This window comes from Dunckerocampus dactyliophorus, chromosome 13 (assembly GCF_027744805.1).
Source record: "Dunckerocampus dactyliophorus isolate RoL2022-P2 chromosome 13, RoL_Ddac_1.1, whole genome shotgun sequence".
Taxonomy (NCBI): domain Eukaryota; kingdom Metazoa; phylum Chordata; class Actinopteri; order Syngnathiformes; family Syngnathidae; genus Dunckerocampus; species Dunckerocampus dactyliophorus.
In genome coordinates, this window is record NC_072831.1 from 1,393,922 (window position 1) to 1,412,079 (window position 18,158).

General features: G+C 43.9%; 3 protein-coding genes across 7 annotated transcripts in view; 1 reads left to right on the top strand and 2 right to left on the bottom strand.

Moving 5' to 3' along the window:
* vti1b (vesicle transport through interaction with t-SNAREs 1B) overlaps positions 1 to 5,614 on the bottom strand; it is a 21,600-nt gene extending 15,986 nt beyond the window's left edge. Inside the window, exons 1-5 of one of the 2 annotated variants that reach the window (XM_054797019.1) lie at positions 5,111 to 5,614; positions 4,969 to 5,027; positions 2,711 to 2,896; positions 2,367 to 2,540; positions 2,203 to 2,264 (exon numbers count right to left, since the gene is read on the bottom strand). In XM_054797019.1, coding sequence (XP_054652994.1) covers positions 2,203 to 2,264; positions 2,367 to 2,540; positions 2,711 to 2,896; positions 4,969 to 5,027; positions 5,111 to 5,207 — 578 coding nt within the window. In that variant the 5' untranslated portion in view covers positions 5,208 to 5,614. The remainder of the gene's footprint in view (positions 1 to 2,202; positions 2,265 to 2,366; positions 2,541 to 2,710; positions 2,897 to 4,968; positions 5,028 to 5,110) is intronic. The other variant, XM_054797018.1, reaches the window with a different exon arrangement.
* rdh12 (retinol dehydrogenase 12) lies at positions 5,575 to 17,104 on the top strand. The gene is made up of 7 exons (XM_054797016.1): positions 5,575 to 5,913; positions 6,390 to 6,508; positions 6,579 to 6,734; positions 6,810 to 6,914; positions 6,985 to 7,194; positions 8,029 to 8,218; positions 10,840 to 17,104. Exons 1-7 carry the CDS (start codon positions 5,693 to 5,695, stop codon positions 10,940 to 10,942), a joined length of 1,104 nt encoding a protein of 367 aa, XP_054652991.1. The 5' UTR covers positions 5,575 to 5,692; the 3' UTR covers positions 10,943 to 17,104.
* The window catches only part of LOC129192713 (uncharacterized), a 33,919-nt gene continuing 31,681 nt past the window's right edge, over positions 15,921 to 18,158 (bottom strand). For all 4 annotated transcript variants that reach the window (XM_054797011.1, XM_054797013.1, XM_054797010.1 and 1 more), the window contains 6 exons: positions 17,652 to 17,714; positions 17,488 to 17,568; positions 17,147 to 17,389; positions 16,912 to 17,071; positions 16,754 to 16,829; positions 15,921 to 16,671 (listed from right to left, as the gene is read on the bottom strand). In XM_054797011.1, the coding sequence (XP_054652986.1) occupies positions 16,652 to 16,671; positions 16,754 to 16,829; positions 16,912 to 17,071; positions 17,147 to 17,389; positions 17,488 to 17,568; positions 17,652 to 17,714 (643 nt within the window). In that variant the 3' untranslated portion in view covers positions 15,921 to 16,651. The remainder of the gene's footprint in view (positions 16,672 to 16,753; positions 16,830 to 16,911; positions 17,072 to 17,146; positions 17,390 to 17,487; positions 17,569 to 17,651; positions 17,715 to 18,158) is intronic.

The window sequence follows — 18,158 nt, forward strand, 5'->3', positions numbered from 1 at the left end:
GCATTGTGAACTGCAGCGTTGTCCTGTTGAAGAACCCAGCTGGTACCACACACACGAGGGCCCTCAGTCATGAGGGATGCCCGCCCCAACATCTGCATCCGTTTGACGACCCCGCACCACCTGAAGCTCCGGTGTTCCACTGAATGAAAAAGCTCCCCAGATGATGGCCCCCCCTCCACTGTGCCGGGTAGAAAACATCTCAGGTGGGATCTCCTTGTCATGCCAGTAACGTTGGAAGCCATCTGGACCGTCAAGGTTACATTTTTTCTCATCAGAGAATAAAACTTTGTTCCACCTTTCAATGTCCCATGTTTGATGCTCCCTGGCAAAGTCCAAACGGGCACTTTTGTGGCGTTGAAGGTCTTTGAATTTGTTTTTTAAACCCTTCTTCCGGCTCAGCGCAGGTGTGATGTTTTTGGGTCTACCACTTGACTTTTTTGTTCCATAATGCTCAGGATCTTTCCAAAAATGTAGAATGACTGATTTCCTGCTCCCAACCTCAGCAGCCATGGCACGCTGCGAGAGGCCTTGCTTATGCAGCTCCACAATCCCACCACGTTGGAAAAGAGAAAGCTTCTTAGCTTCACCATCAGGAGGGCATGACAGGGGGAATGATGACACTACATCAACATTTGGAGCACATTTGGGCTTTTATAGCCTGTGGTCTTAAACTTTTGATCAGCTGATAAACAACCTATTTCTTTTTTTGTTGTTGTTTACATTACAAGTTCCAAGTGCTTGTTGTCTCACCCCCCCTTCTTGTTTTGCATATTGTAGCTCTACTTAAAACCTCATTAAGATACAAATGTGCAAAATGAAAATTCTACCAATTTTTCAACTGATCTTAAGATTTTGATCAGGAGTATATTAGAGTGTAAGCGGCTATTTTGTTATCGGTGTGGTGCAGTTACATCGTGTGTTCCACATGCGTTATTTGTTGTGGTATTTGGGGTCGCACTGTGAGCATGGGAGGCGCGCAATGATTTGATGACCACCTGTTGGTTTCAGTTAGAGTGAGTCAATAAAGACATTTTTTTGAACGCCTCAATTACTCACAATTTTTCACCAATTCGCGGTTGGTCTGAGAATGCGACCTCCACAAGTACCTTACTCATGGTGCAACCACAAATAGCACAAGTAGTCCACAATGTAACTGCTCCACATGGACTATGCAGGTATCGTAACAGACCTTACACCCTCATATACAGTGGTGTGGAAAAAGTTTGCCCCCTTCCTGAGTTCTTTTATTTATTTTTTTTTATATGTCTCACACTTAAATGAAAGGAAATTTTACTATTAAAGGAGAACAAAAAACCAAAGCTACATGGTCCTGTGTGAAAAAGTGATTGCCCCCTAAACCTAATAAGTGGTTGGCCCCCCCTTAGCAGCAACAACTGCAATCAAGCGTTTGTGATAACTTGCAATGAGTCTCTTCCAGCGCTGGGGAGGAACTCATCTTTGCAGAATTGTTGTCATTCACCCACATTGGAGGCTTTTCCTTTTTAAGGTCATACCACAGCATCTCAATAGGATTCAGGTCAGGACTTGGACTAGACCACTCCAAAGTCTTCATCCATTCAGAGGTGGACTTGCTGGTGTGTTTTGGATCATTGTCCTGCTGCAGAACCCAAGTTGCTTTCAGCTTGAGGTCACCAACAGATGGCCGGACATTCTCCTTCAGCACAATTCATGCTTCCATTCATCACAGCAATTCTTCCAGGTCCTGAAGACCATCACACTACCACCACCATATTTTACTGTTGCTATGATGTTCTTTTTCTGAAATGCAGCGTTACTTTTACGCCAGATGTAATGGGACACACACCGTCCCCACATGAGTCTGTGTGGTGCAGTTACATTGTGTATTCCACATGTGTTATTTCTTTGATGACCCTCATGTTAATTTGTGTCTGAGAAGGACAAAATAGACATTTTGCGGTGTCTTAATTATATAGGGGTTTTTTTTTGTGTTCGTTTTCCCACCATTCAGGGGGTGGTCTGAGAGCGCAAGCCCCGCAAATGGCAGGGATCTGCTGAACTGCTAAAAGGTCATAATCTATGAAAGCGTAGTGTTTTGTAAAACAGTAGTTAAAGGAAATGGCCACAGTTTGACCCTGGAACTACTATGTGGGAGTGCTCCCTAATTCTACCTGCAATATTTGGTCTGGGAACAAACACAAACAGATCAGGGCTTGCACTCACCGCCGAGACATAGACCGAAGGATCTTTCGCGACCGACTGAGGTTCTCTCCTGTATTCTCCAACTGCAAACAAGAGAACATCGTACAACGAGCCCCTGCAATCAATAAGCGCTCCAAGAGTGACACTGTCTCAGATTCTTGTGCTTTCAGACCGTCTTAACCCACTCTGTTCCTTGTGCGGTCCAGTTGTTCCCGCTGTTCTCCCAGCTCCTCGATGATATCCGAGCCGATGTGCTCCGTCTCAGCGGCGAGGCGCTGACTCCGCTCGATGCTTTGGCTGGCGTTGTGCAGCGACTCGGTGCCCTGCAGGAGCAGGGCCCTCTGCGACTGCATGCGCGTCTGCAAAGGTGGACAAGAAACTAGTCACCCGCCATTTTGACTCGCCAGCGATGGCTCTGTCAGAACAGACCCAATCAACAGCTATGTGACTTGTCCCCTGCTAACCCAGCACAAGTACGCTTGCCATTCCCAGCCCTGATCAACATCACACCCGGCTTGTCCACACTCACACTTTGTCGGTTTTGCGATGAATAGATGCCGCCGTGAGTTCCGTCTGACGTCTGCGAACCGGCGGCCGAGTTCTTCATGTCCCTCTGCAGCTTGGCCAGGTCCCGCTGGTACAGACGCAGCTTCGTCCTCATCGGATTTCTGTACGACGGCGGCGCATCATGCAACTCTTCCTCCATTCCTTGCAACTGGGATGACAGGAGGAAAGGGTTGTTTTTTTATTTTTATTTTTAAAACACTTGATTGCATTTTTTTTTTTATTAAGAAAATATTTGTGTTGTGGCTTAAGTTGCAGAATTTGCCACAGTAGACTGCATTGGCAACTGCACTTTATTTATTTCTTTAGAAAGAAATAATTCAGGTATTATTTGTTGTTTATTGCAAATATATGTGTTCCACTTTCATTGTGTTTTATTACACAGTTTAAAAAAAAACAACTTTTTTTGACTTGACATTTTTCTCTTTTCAATAAAGGTTTTTCAAAATAACACATTTTAGAGCTGTAATTACAATAGAGTGAAACCAAAATATTTTTGCCCAAGAATGTCATACTGTCAAAATACTCATACTGTCCCATGCATTGTCAGGGGTGACCAAACTTTTTCCAGAGTGGGCCACATGGTGAAAAAGGATGCAAGAGCCACTTTAATATTTAGTCAAATCTATGCTATGAGGTTACAGTGTTCCCTCATTTATTGTGGGGGACGGATTCCCAAAATAGCCCACAAAGCAGTCAACTTTGTTTCCAGTGATTATATACGTTTTATGGCTGAAAAACCCACCGCCATACCGCGCGTACTCACTCCTCAGACCGTGCCTTGTACTGCCGCCGTTCCGCTGGAGCTTTTTTGTATCCTTTTTAAAACCTATTGCTCCTCCCGACTCCTTGAGCCGAAGATTACTTTATTCCGTAATGGCGCCCTAAAGTCGTTTAGCACGCAGCTCACACAGTTAGCTAGTTTGCTAGTGACCACTGGGAGCGCACGGTGGTCTAGTGGTTAGCACGTTGGCCAACACAGTAACAGCTTGGAGATCGGGAAGACCTGGGTTCGATTCTCTACTGGGCATTTCTGTGTCTAAATTGTCCATAGGTATGAACGTGAGTGTGATTGGTTGTTTGTGTGAGTGTGATTGGTTGTTTGTCTATATGTGCCCTGCGGATTGGCTGGTGATTGGCGATTGGCTGGCGACCAGTCCAGGGTGTACCCCGCCTGTCGCCCGAAGTCAGCTGGGATAGGCTCCAGCATGCCCCCGCGACCCTAATGAGGAAGAAGCGGTATAGAAAATGGATGGATGGGCTAGTGACCACTGGCCACAATAGGAAACGGCATGAAGGAGATTGATTGACAATGGCCTACAGCCAATCAGGACGCAGAACACAATGGGCGGGTTCACACTTAGCCAATAAGGACTGTTGTGGCTCTATATTTAGCCGTCTATTGTCTACTGTGGGTTCCTAATATGCTAGTACAGATAGTAAACACATACTGAGCCGAGGTGGAGCGGGACACATCTTCCACTCTCACATGAGTAAACAACACCCTCTACCGGTAGCAGTAATACATACAATCACAAACACATCACACAACACAGCACCGATAGATTGCTCTAATACACCACAGGGACGCAGAACACAATGCGTGTTCATACGCTGTGAAAATAAAAATGCTAAATTGCACTTTAAAAAATCCGTGAAACAGCGAATCTGCGAAAGGTGAACCACAATGTAGCGAGGGAACACTGTGTATATTTAAAGAAATAACTGCATCTCAGTTTTGTGATAGAGGTTAAAAAACGTTTTTGTAATATCATGACTTATTCCCATAATATTCCAACTTTTTTCTCTACCTAATTTTCCAAATTTTATTGTTTTGTTTCTAAACATTACGACTTTTAACATAAAAAATCCACTCCTATGCTACTAAAGTGACGTTATTTTTCCTCGTACTATTACATTATTCTGATGAAATTACCATGCCTTTTCTCGTTAGACTACAACCGTTGTTCTCTTAATATTTTTATACAGCTTATTCCTGTGAAATTGCTGCTTGTTTGTCTAATTTTGCTGTCGTTTGTTACATTATATTTTTAGAATGTGCCACAGGCCAATAAAATCACAGTTGCGGGCCTCACTTTGAACGGTCTCTTAGACAGTGCAGGTGTACCTCATGAAGTGTCTGGTGAACATGTAAACATGGTGGCTAGCTCGCTAGCTAACTACCGGTTGTCATTGCAAAAACTATCGAGCAAGGCGGCTCACAATTTCCTCAGCCTCCCCTTTCCTTTCATCGAAGGTCCTCATCAGTCTCTTCTTTTCCTCTGCAGGCGAACAAAACACACGTTTCAGTTAAAAAATGTCAACTGTTGTTAAGCCAATACTAGCTAACAGCCCATTTGTTTACCTGCATGGCTCCTCAGCAGCCTCTCCGGCATTAGCTTTATCTCCTCAAACAATGACCTGTACATTTCGTGCAACTTCTCAAATTCCTCGGACGACATTTTAGTTGCCCCGTGACTCAACGTGTGCTCACTTTTTGTTGATTTAGGACGCCGCTAAAATAGTTGAGTCGAGCGGTGAGTAATAAAACGATGATCGAATTCCTTCCGTTTGGTGATACTCGTGATCAAGCGGTCATAACTCCGGACCAAAATTCAACACGGTCAAGTAAATTATTTAAAAAAGTCAAACAATACATGTCGAATGTAATCTTCTTCGTGTGTGTGTAATGTAAAAAAAATCACACATGTCTGGAGCTGGCGTAACACTTTAAATAAACCATAAAAGTATTATGATCAGGCGCCTTTCAGAACGCTTTCACTCGTGCCTTCTGGGTAATGTAGTCGTTAGAACTGAGAAGTTAGTTTAAACGTCCTTATCGACGGGTTTATATCGTCGTTAACTACGTTCAGTATAGCTATAACGTCAAACCACCACGTATCTTGACTAGCAACCAGGCTGACAGGCGACAGGAACCACACATTTCATGATTCGGTTCGCGTTCTTTGGTAGCGGCTGTAAGGACCGAAAACCTACACACCCCACAATTCCATTGGCGCTCCATCGCGCCCTCGCCTCATCAGCTGTTGTACGAGCAAGCAGGCAACAGCATCCTGCAGGTCTTGTGCTCAAGATGTGGTTTCTATTATTCTTCGCCATCCCCGGCGTGGCGATGTTACTCGTGCTTTTATTTGCGACTCACATACGGTAAGATGGCATCTTTTGACGGGGGAGGCTGCGTTTGACGAAACGTTTTACTCTGTCTCACCGACTCACATTATTGACATCGCGAGGGACAGCTACCTTAAAAAAACACACATCGAGTGCATTATGGGATTAATTCCACACGATTTCCCGATGGATAAATCAATGGGGCAGAATAACGGCAGTGTGGGAGGGAAGCGTTTTTGGTACGGATGGAGCGGCTGCGATTTTGGCCTATCAGGAGGCAGCATGTGGCCGGGACCTCCTGGAATGGGCGTCATCAGCTGTCTTATTGGTCCCGAGGCCGACGTGCTCCTTTTACGTGTGTGTCAATAATTAAGCCAATGTTATCTATTGGCCAGGTGGTGATTTTGCATGTGAAATATCTATATTATTAAATGACTGACATGAAATATATGGACATGTATTTCCTCGCCCTGCTGTCATGCGTCTTAATGCTTGCCTTTTTTTTCCAACAGAAGATACGCTGCGGGAGGCGCGTGCACGTCCTCAGCTCGCCTGGACGGGAAGACGGTCCTCATCACCGGGGCCAACACCGGCATCGGGAAGGAGACCGCCCTGGATCTTGCAACACGAGGTGAATTTTCAAACACCGTCTTGTGCACTTTCAGCCTTCCAATCAGTGAGGTCCACGTTTTACGCCGCAGGAGCTCAGGTGATCATGGCGTGCCGGGACATTGACAAAGGCGAGGAGGCGGCCGCCAGCATCCGCTTCTCTTATCCAAAAGCACAAGTGGAGGTTCGGATGCTGGACTTGGCGGACACGTGCTCGATACGATCCTTTGCGCAGCAGTTCCTGAAAGGTGAAGAACAGATGAACGAAGTGTGTGAGTCTTCTTCGCTGGTGTTTCATTGCTGACGTCCGTCCTCTGGTTCAGATTTCACTCACCTTCACGTCCTCATCAACAACGCAGGGGTCATGATGTGCCCCTACACCAAAACCAGCGATGGCTTTGAGATGCACATCGGAGTCAATCACTTAGGTAAGACGCCATTTCTCTGCTCGCCAGACAGGAAATAAAACGCCGCCGTCGAACCTTTCCTCTCTGCAAGGCCACTTCCTGTTGACCTCCCTTCTCATCGGCCTGTTAAAGCGCAGCGCTCCGGCCAGGATCGTGGTGGTGTCGTCCCTGGCGCACAACTTTGGCTGGATCCGCTTCCACGACCTCCACAGCCAGGGCAGCTACAACAGCGGACTAGCGTACTGCCAGAGCAAGCTCGCCAATGTGCTGTTTGCTCGCGAGCTAGCTCGCCGCCTTGAAGGTACAACGCCACGTTCTAAATCAACTACCGAGTATTAGAATGACATTAGAAGGGAATAAAGTGTCAATAATGGTCCATATGACAATAGGAACTAAAATGAAGTGACATTGGCCCAGATCTTTTACCAAAACCCATGCCCCGCCCTGCTGTAGAGTTGCGGAGAAACCCGTGCAGCCATTTCTGTGCAGTCATGCTAGCAAGTAAACAAACGGCATTGAAAACATGTCAGAGAAGGACAGCTTGCAGACTCCAATACGAGCAGACTGTAACATCCTGACGTTAATGATACAATTCAAATATACAAAAATATTTTTTTCTAAATGTAATTTAATATATAGAATGTTTTTGTCTTTTTAATTAATTGATTTGATTATATTGTTAAAATTTTTATACATAAATAATTTATTTATACATTTATAATTTAAATTATATTTTGAATAATGCTTTTTTATTAACGAAATTCCTTTTTTTATAATGTATGTTGAGACTTTTGGGACACCCTGTATCACATTTATTTTTATCACATATTGTATTGTAAGATATGTACTTTTTTGTATTATTTGGTGCAGAGTCGCACAGAGCCCCGCAAGGCCATTTCTGTGTAATCATGTTAGCAAATAAATAAACGGCAATGCAAGAGGCAGGACGCTAAACCCCACCGAGGCCCCACAGCTACCAATCGAAAAACCACGACGTGCCGGCCGATACCATTCCACTCCAGTCCTGTAGGTGGCGGTAGCGCGTAATGGGTACACTATGGGAAGTACGTCATGTTTCTTGGAGTGACTTCACCTCTGGCGGCGACCGCGTCGTGGCGGTCCTCCCTCCGCGCAGGGTGCAACGTGACGGTGAACTCTGTCCATCCCGGCACGGTGAACTCTGACCTCACCAGGAACTCCACCCTCATGATGATCCTCTTCAGCTGCTTCTCCATCTTCCTGAAGACCCCTCGCGAGGGCGCCCAGACCAGCGTCTACTGCGCTGTAGCCGAGGAGCTGCACTCCATCTCAGGAAAACACTTCAGGTAGACACACCGCAGTCGAACAAGAAAAAAAACATCTAAAACAACACGAGAAAAAAAAAAAAATCCAGATATATACATAATGTGTGTATATATATATATGTATATATATATATGTATATGTATACATACTGTATATGTACATATATATATATATATATATATGTGTGTGTGTGTGTATATATATATATATATATATGTATATGTATACATACTGTATATGTACATATATATATATATATATGTATATATGTGTGTGTGTGTGTGTGTGTGTATATATATATATATATATACTTATATATATAAATACGTATATACAGTATATATATATATGTTATTCATGTTATTGAATGAGAAAGTGTCTTTAAACTTTTGACTGCTACACCAGCTTTAAATGAGAAAGTGTCTCCAAACTTTTGACTGCTACACCAGTCAAAAGTTTGGAGACACTTTGCCATGTTATTAAATGAGAAAGTGTCTCCAAACTTTTGACTTCTGGTGTCGTCAAAAGCTGGTCTAGCAGTCAAAAGTTTGGAGACACGTTGCCATGTTATTGAATGAAAAAGTGTCTTTAAACTTTTGAGTGCTACACCAGCTTTAAATGAGAAAGTGTCTCCAAACTTTTGACTGCTACACCAGTCAAAAGTTTGGAGACACTTTGCCATGTTATTAAATGAGAAAGTGTCTCCAAACTTTTGACTTCTTGTGTCGTCAAAAGCTGGTCTAGCAGTCAAAAGTTTGGAGACACTTTGCCATGTTATTAAATGAGAAAGTGTCTCTAAACTTTTGACTGATGGTGTAGTGCAAAGCTGGAAAATAGCTAACACGGTTTGAAAAGTTAGTGATTGAGTTGATTTTGGTCGGTGCCCAACAGTTGTGGGGGGGGTCATGAGAGGCAGGGAAGACGACCCTTAGAAACCGGGCCGCACTTTGGACACCCCTGAAATAGAAGGCAACTAAATCTTTAGGGGTGGGGCGCTTGAATGTTATCAATTAACAACGTTGTCCATCATCGCTATTATGGGTCACACATACTGTACGTGTACGGGAGGTGAGAGAGCAGATTGTTTTTGTTCCTTTTTCTATTTTCGCTCTTTTAAAATTTACAAACATTTCATGATGTATTCTGACTTTGTTCTCATAATCGTACACCTTTTTATGAAAGCCCTCCACTTAATTCTTTGTTTGGATTGTTTCTCATAACATTACGACTTTATATAAAAAAAAAGTCTTTTTCTGTAATATTTCAACTTCATGCTTATAAAAAATGTTTTCCCCTTACAACATGATTTTATTCCTGTAATATTATTGAATTTTTTCTCGTAAGATGACTGTGTTTTTATTTTAATATTATGACGTTTGGAACATTTTTGCCGTTTCATTTTGTTTTCTTGTTTTTTTAATTCAGTTACTTTTTATTTTATTTTTAGAATGTGCTGAGGGCCTAATGCAAAAATTCCACAAGCCACCAAATTACCGCTCTTTTTTTCCATTTTTGCTGTTGCTTTATTTAGTTGTCTTGTTTTGTTTTTTCAATGTAATTTTTATTTTTAGAACGTGCTGACGTCCACTTAAAAAAAAACGCCACGGGCCACCAAATTACAACTTTTCTATTTTTGCTGTTGTTTTGTTTTCTTGCATTTTAAACGGAATTTATTTTATTTTTTAGAATGCGGGTGAGGTCCAATTTATGAAAAGAAAAAAGGCCACTGGCCAGCAAATTACTGCTCTTTTCTTCATTTTTTCTATTGACGACTTTTGTTTTCTTGTTGTTCTTTTTTTTTCAATTACATTTCTATTTTATTTTTTGCAATGTGCTTAGGTCCCAAAAAAAATAAAATAAAATAAATGTAAAAAATTAATTGCACGAGTCACCAAATTATTGCTCTTTTTTCATTTTTGTTGTTGTTTTAATTAGTTTTCTTGTTTTTGAATTTTTTTTGACATTTTTGTTTTTTAGATTGTGCTGAGGTCCAATTAAAAAAAATTCCTTCTTTTTTTTCATATTTGCTGTTTCTTCTTTTCGTTTTTAGAAAGTGCGTCACGCTCGGCTGTGACACGGCTTCGGCGGTCTCGCTCTTTTTGTTACCGTGGCTTTTCACTGATTTACTGATTCTTCTTTGTCTCTCACTTCGACCCTGGCCGCCCCCGTCTCGGGCGGAGCTGGCGGACGTGCCGCAGCTGCTCTTCATCTGTAGCGTCCATTGAAGCTCACCTGCTGCGACCGGATGGCGCTCTGCGATTCCTCGCGGTGAAGACGCCAAACCACGCTTCCCATTTGTTCGTCATCCCGTTGAACTGCGTAGTTTGCTGTTGGCCTTCCTGGGTGCCATCCAGCATGCGAGCCCGCGGCCGTGCTGCACGTCCCGTCGCTCCGTCAGGCCGGTTATTTGTTAGTCGGGTTTCCTTGCGACCATTTTTTCGCAGTGCCTTTTAGTTTGTTTTTTGTTCTTCATGCGTACGTGCAGCTGTGACAATTGAAGACCTGTTACAGAGGGCCAATAAAAACACGCCACGGGGCCACAGACGGTCCCCGGGCCACACTTGGACACCCCTGAAGCGGCATGACAAGACTTTGGCTCCACCCTCTCCCAGTAACGTGACTCTCGCGTTTGCTGTTACAGTGACTGCGCCCCCGCCTTCGTGGCCCCCCAAGGGAGGAGCGAGGAGACCGCCAGGAGAATGTGGGACGCCAGCTGCGAGCTCCTCGGCATCGAGTGGGACTGATTCCAACGGAAGCCTTAAGCTCCGCCCATCTTGGCCTGCTTGTTTTTGGATGGTGTATCCACATCATCATGCGTCATTTTGCATTTTGTGTGTGTGTGTGTGTGTGTGTGGGGGGGGGGGTTATTGGTGAGCTATTTGCTGCTCACATCTTCTAAAAGCCCGCCCACAATAATGACCTTGTTAAGACAATGTCAGTCTACTTCCTTTCTGTAAGAGCATTTTGGTACCCCCAAAAAGGTGTGATACTGTATATTTTAGTGACACAACGTGAAAGCAAGCGGCTGCAAGTCATGCTGTAGGACAGGGGTGTCCAAAGTGTGTCCATTGGAGGACAACAGGAAAACTACACCCAATAAAGTCAGGTTAGGTGGGGGATCAAAGTCTTCATGATACGGGAAGAAGATTGAAATATTTGGGAAATGAAATGGATTATTTTATTGCAGGAAGGTTGAAATATGAAGAGAGACAGAAAGAAGTCATCATTTCAAGACAATAACTTCTTTTTTTTAAAGTCGTCATCTTATGAAAACCAAAAAATATGACAGGAAGAAATTTACAAGGATGTAAGAAAGTTGAAATATATGGAAAACCAATAAAAAAGGGAAAAACCTGCAGAAATTTTACAAGAATAAACTAATGTCACTTTAGCAGCATTTAGAGTTGAAATGTTCAAGAAGAAAGTGGTAATATTATGAGGAACAAGGAAAACAAAATAAAGTTGGCATTTTTGGAAAATTAGGTTGAGGAAAAGTGACAATATTATGGGAATAAAGTCGTCACGTTTTAAAAGAACATTTACAAGAAGAAAGTTGAAATTGTTGGAAAACGGAAATAACTTTACATGAATAAAGTCAAAATGTATTATGAAAAAATTCATATTCTTACGAGAATAAACGTACAAGAATAAACTAATGTCACTTTAGAAGCCTTTAGAGTTGAAATATTCCAGAAAAAAAGACCTTTTTGAAAAAGTTGTAATGTTGTGAGGAAAAGAAAAGAACATTTACAAGGATTATTGAAGAAGAAAGTTGAATTATATGGAGGATTAAAAAAGTGAAGTTGGCAAAGCTGACATGTAGAAGTTGGCACTGCCCGACCTCTTGGCGTAGCTGGAGGGGCAAGGTTTGGACACCCCTGCTGTAGGATGCGTGATATGGCGCTGAGCGGCCCAAACAGGGCCAGGGGAGTATGGAATCACAGGAGTGCCAAAATTAAAAGACAATCAATAATACAAAAAACATACAAATGTAGTCATATTCTTTTTCTATTTTGTCTTTGTTTTTTCCAAGTTGCCGTTGTTTTTCCTGTTTTGTCATTGCATTTGGTAATCCCATGCAAATGCGGAGGAATGACCCGCCCACAGTCATTCAAAAGTCAACGGGGGAAATTTAAATCAGATAAGAGATCTTCAAGATGGCGCCACACAGCTTCATCCATATCTGCATTCATCGACGCAGATATGGCCTTTAAAGACTTTCAAGACTTTTTTTATCAAAACTTTCCATGACGTTTTCCACCAACCGAGCAATTGCTCATAATTCTCGTTGAACACCTCTTCTCAACTCGTCCACGTCCACCATATTTCACTTTCCCCGTTCGCTTTTGATAAACGTGTATTTGCGTAACCATACACGACATAACCACTGCAAGCAGGCATCCTGGCAGAATGACCCGCCCACGTCACTCTTCTGCATTTGCATGGGATTACCAAATGCAATGACAAAACGCAAGTGAGAAAACAAAGACAAAACAGGGAAAAAAGACTACATTTGTATATTTTTGTATTATTGATTGTCTTTGTATTTCCACACGTATTGCCTTTTAATTTTGGCACTCCTGTGATTGCATGGGGGAGAGGCATCTTTGTCGGGTGTTTCACATTGTTTATGTGAGGAAAAGCTTGCAGGGTTTATTCTTCCAGCGTAGGAGGATACAAGGAAGTAGGAAGGATACAAGGAAAGGTGCAAGCCAAGCCACGTCTGTTAAATGTGACTTTGTGACGTACTGTCAAGCAGGCAATACACAACACTGTGTTCATGCTTTTTTTCTAGAAAAACTGGTAAATGAGTGGGGACTCCTTGGTCAGCCTTCCCGCGGTCGGTCGGGTGTTTTTCCACGCGCGGGACTTTTGCCTTTTCACCGCCGCTTAACCTTCACGTCGCAGAGTTGAATGTTTGCATTTCGTGTCAGTAAAGGACAGGATGACCCACGTCTGCTTCTTGTTGTCAGTCCTTCCCACCGTGCCCCCGCTTCCACTTCAGCACCCCCGGCATCAAACTCGCTCCCGAGCAGACGTGACATCTGTAAAGCTGACATAGAACATAGAATTATACGACATAGACTCAAGTCTGGACACAATAATGGCAATAATGCGTGTGTTATTTATTGATGTGAATATAGTATCATTATTTGATCAAATCTACATTTCTTTGGCTATTTTGATGTTTTGAATAGAAATTGTGTTTTGAATGATTTGGTTCTGAATGGCCGCACGGTGGTCAAGTGGTTAGCATGTTGGCCAACACAGGAACAGCCTGGAGATGGGAAGACCTGGGTTGGATTCTCCCTTGGGCATTTCTGTGTGGAGTTTGCATGTTCTCCCCGTGTGTGTGTGTGGGGGGGGGGTTTCTGGGTACTCCGGTTTCCTCCCACATTCCAAAAACATGCATGTTAGCTTCATTGGAGACTCTACATTGTCCATAGGTATGAATGTGAGTGTTTGTCTATATGTGCCCTGCCATTGGCTGGACACCAGTCCAGGGTGTACCCCGCCTCTAACCCGACCCTAATGAAGAGAAGCGGTACAGGAAATGGATGGATGGATGGAGGTGAGGTGCCTGGTGCTTTCAGCAGTTGAGTCTGTTTTGATATTTCCACTACAAAGGCAAAATGAGTACACATAGGACTGGAAGACAGTGGTGAGGTGTGCTGTAGGTGTGACAGAGGAGTTCAAGGTGGGGGTGGGACTGCATCAGGGATCAGCTCTGAGCCCCTTCTTGGTGGCTATGGTGATGAACAGACTGACAGACGAGGTTAGACAGGAATCTCCATGGACTATGATGTTTGCAGATGACATTGTGATCTGCAGTGAGAGCAGGGAACAGGTGGAGGAGAAGCTAGAGAGGTGGAGGTTTGCCCTGGAAAGGAGAGGAATGAAGGTTAGCGCAGTAAGACAGAGTACATGTGTGGGAATGAGAGGGACCCAAGTGGATGAGTGAGCTTACAGGGAGAAGAGATCAAGAAGGTGGAGGATTTGAAGTACTTAGGGTCAACAGTCCAGAGCGATGGAGAGTGTGGAAAAGAGGTGAAGAAGCGTGTACAGGCAGGATGGTACGGGTGGAGAAAAGTGTCAGGTGTGATGTGTGATAGAAGAGTTTCAGCTACAATGAAAGGAAAGGTGTAGAAAACTGTGGTGGTGTTTGGTCTAGAGACAGAGACAGAGTTGAAGATGCTGAGGTTCTCTCTGGGAGTGACCAGGAAGGATAGGATCAGGAATGAGTACATCATAGGACAGCACATGTTAGAGGTTTTGGAGATAAAGTCAGAGAGGCCAGACTGAGATGGTTTGGACATGTCCAGAGGAGAGATAGGGAATATATACTGTAGGTAGAAGGATGCTGAGTTTGGAAGTGCCAGGCAGGAGGCCTAGAGGAAGACCAAAGAGGAGGTTTATGGATGTAGTGAAAGAGGACATGAAGGTAGTTGGTGTGAGAGAAGAGGATGCAGAAGACAGGCTTAGATGGAGGCAATTGATTGGCTGTGGCGACCCCTGAAGGGAAAAGCCCAAAGGAGAAGAAGAAGAAGTTGGGTGGTACCTGGCACAACAGCAGGCATGTCCTGGAGCAGGAATGAAGAGGGGATGTCAACCAAGAGCATCACCAACTGACAAACGAGGGTCAGCCTGGCATCATTCAGTGGTGTTGGCAGATGAACCGTGTGTCCGCTCATCCCGCCCGTGACGTGAAGGTCCAGAACATGGCCACTGTAACGTCTTCTGCGGCGCTGGCTGTGCGGATGCGGACAGTCGTTTGAGCCAAACTGATTGATTGAGCCACACTTCAATACAGTCAAGAACCTTTTTTTCCTCAAGTTTCCAAACCACGAACGTCTTCCCCAGCCCGACCGCGACAGGACCCCGTCTCTGTCCCGAGTTCCAGGGCGAACTTACGTAAGGTAAGTCCCAGACTTCTGCACTTCAGGAAATGACGTCCGAATTTCTATGTGTCCCTGGTTACGTAAGTTGTCGTCGTGATACCAAAATAAGAGTCCTTATTTTCTTCAGCCACTGCATGACAAAAGGATTGAGCTGGGCAGTATGTCAACACGGGGCCAAGAATACAATGTTGCAGAAACATGCGCCATTACTTTATACAGCCTGTGTCACGTCTTTATTGTAAATGTGATCATTATTCTTGCTACTCAGACAATAAACTCGTGAAATGTCATATGGGAGGCACTTGCAGTACTGATGCATCCCGAAGGGGTCGGGCGTACCTGAGCTGAAAGGTGCTTGTTCTTCCGCAAGCGTTAAAAGCGAACAAATGGGACTAACAAGTATCTGAAAACGACTTCAAAACTGGAACCCAATTATTCTTTAGCTTATCCTCTTAACGAGCAGCCTTTTTTAACATTAAAAAGGAGCCAGTGCCTCACCAGCAGTGCACACTTCAGTGCTAGTGACCTTCTTCCGCTGCGCTGACAGGCCAGGAGAGGTGCAGCGTTGCAACTTCTGCTCAACAGGAGATCCCAAAGGCGTCCATCTTGACAGGAAATTGGCTTTGCTTAAGGAACCCTCATGTAGGCAGAGCTCCCTCTCCTTATTGATGACGCATTTCAAGCTAGTGTACCGTGGCTGGCCCGGACCCCCCAGTGCCTAATAAAATATTTTCCCTAAACCAGATGGGCCCCAAAATGATATAAAAGTCCAGAATTCAGGTAAGGGAATTAACGAACCAGAATGTAAAATAAGTACACTGACTTGCTTTCATAATCACAAGTTTATTGTTGATTGAACAGGGACAATGCTCGAAAAAGACATTCATTACATCTCCTTTCCATCTCTTATATCCCAGGACTGGTGGCTAAGACAATAAAATACCACCAAAAATGATGAAAATACAATCAAAAATAAAATACAACCAAAATCAATACAATCCATCCAGCTAGTACATCTATTTATACACTCATCAATATATTAGGGACTCTAATAGCTATTTATTCAAATGGTATTTGGGGGTGGGACACTTCTCATTCAATGTATGCATCATGTCTGAATTCAACAGTTCGAAAATAATCAAGAGTTCTAGCAAATATTCGAGCTAATCAGCATCAGCTGGGGAGCTACCTGTTGGAGACCCCTAAACTACACGCAGCATCTCGGTCAACCACTGAATACATCGCTGGTGATTTACACAACCGTTCTCAACACTTTTCTGACTTTTCGATGATACATGTCAGAATATCAAAAAAAGACCAACAATATACGACCACGAATGCTGATTTGTCAATAACACATCAGAATATCAAAAAACACTTCAATGAAGTTCCATGACCATAAATGCTGATTTGGCAATAACTTTCCAAAAAGATTATTTTTTAAATGCGTCAGTGAAATTACAGCTCCATAAATTGTGTTTTGTCATGAATACTTTCTGACATTTGGAGTGATTATACATGTCAGAGTATCAAAAAAAGACTTGGCCATGGATGTCACTCAGATGGTTTCTCCCCTGGAAATAAAGAGGAAGGAAAGCATGGTTATTATAGCCACGTGTTGCTCCAGAGCCTGATAGCCATGCAGGACATACTTACAAGTGATTGGTCCAATGGTTAGTGGCTTCATTGGAGGAGACTTTGGGACGGAGCGTTTTGCTCTCCCCGGGCAGGACTGCATGTGGAAAACATGACAACTAAGTTCTTCAGCAACAGACACGGCATTGTTATTGAACAGAATACGGCATGTGACTCACCGGGATGCAGAATGCACTCCTCTGGTCACACAGGCTGAGACTGCAGTGGAGGTAAACATCTCGGTATTCCTGATCAAGAGGGTAGACCTGGGCCGAGAAACGTGCCTGAAGGGATGAGCCGCTCTCAATCACAAACACTTTCTGGCGCTTAATGGGACATCTAATTAAAAAAAAAAGTTTATGATCAGCATTCCGCATCACGTCTCCGTATTCACCCAACTAAGCAAAGACATACTTGTTGTGGATGAGGGACACTCGCTCAGGAGTGTCAGGATCTGGTGAGGGAGAAGCGAAGCAGTCCTCCAAAACAACCACCAAGCTGGGATCACTCTTGTCCACAGAGACCCCCACATGTAACTGTGAGACCAATGGAAGGACCACCGGACTTGCTGCATAAGGCTCCGTATAGTCCGGTTTCTTGAACAGGACCATGGAGGCTCTGACCTTGGCACCTGAGCCAACAAAGACACCTTCCATCCTGTCAATAAGAGACACATATCCTCATAAAGCAAGCTCTTCTCTCATTATTATGGGCATGCCTCTGCAATTGTGTGTAAATGTAACACTAATACTTGCCGGCGTGGTGGGTCCACCTTCACAGCTCCAGATTGGTGTGACGGATCAACAGGGGGGAGATTGTGGTGCTGACCACTGGGTCTTCACACAAAAGCAAACAACTCCTTTCGGTATCAAAATAAACTATAAATATTGTCCAAAAACGGTATTGCGGCCTTCTTTACCTTTTTGCTGCTGAGCGGGTCGGAATGGGTCCCCTGTCTTGATGAAGCGCTTGTACAGAGAAACTGAACAGAATTTGGGTGGTGCAGGTTGATGATGAGAAGCTTTATAATAATCAGAGCAAACTGGGGCAGCCACCACTTTGCATGTGAAATCGATGGCTGCAGCAGTGTAAGGAAACGTGACAATGCAAATGGAAATGTGTGACAAAACGGTCAACAAAAACGACGGCTTCCCAGCCTTTCCTGTCCTGGCACAAGCAAGCAAGGCGCCATTTATGGCTTCCGCATACGTAAGCGTACACACCCACCTGTGCCCACGTGCCCACACCCCTCCACATCCACGCAGACTAAATGCAGTGCTCTCCACCCAACTTACCTGTCTCCTCCAAGTGGCAGACCTTGTTAAATAAATGCTTTGATGGTAATTACACAGTACGATTCAGCAAACTGAGGATACAATGTCAGGCTATCGAGCACTCGGAGAGCGCAGACCTCCGTGAAGTGCCA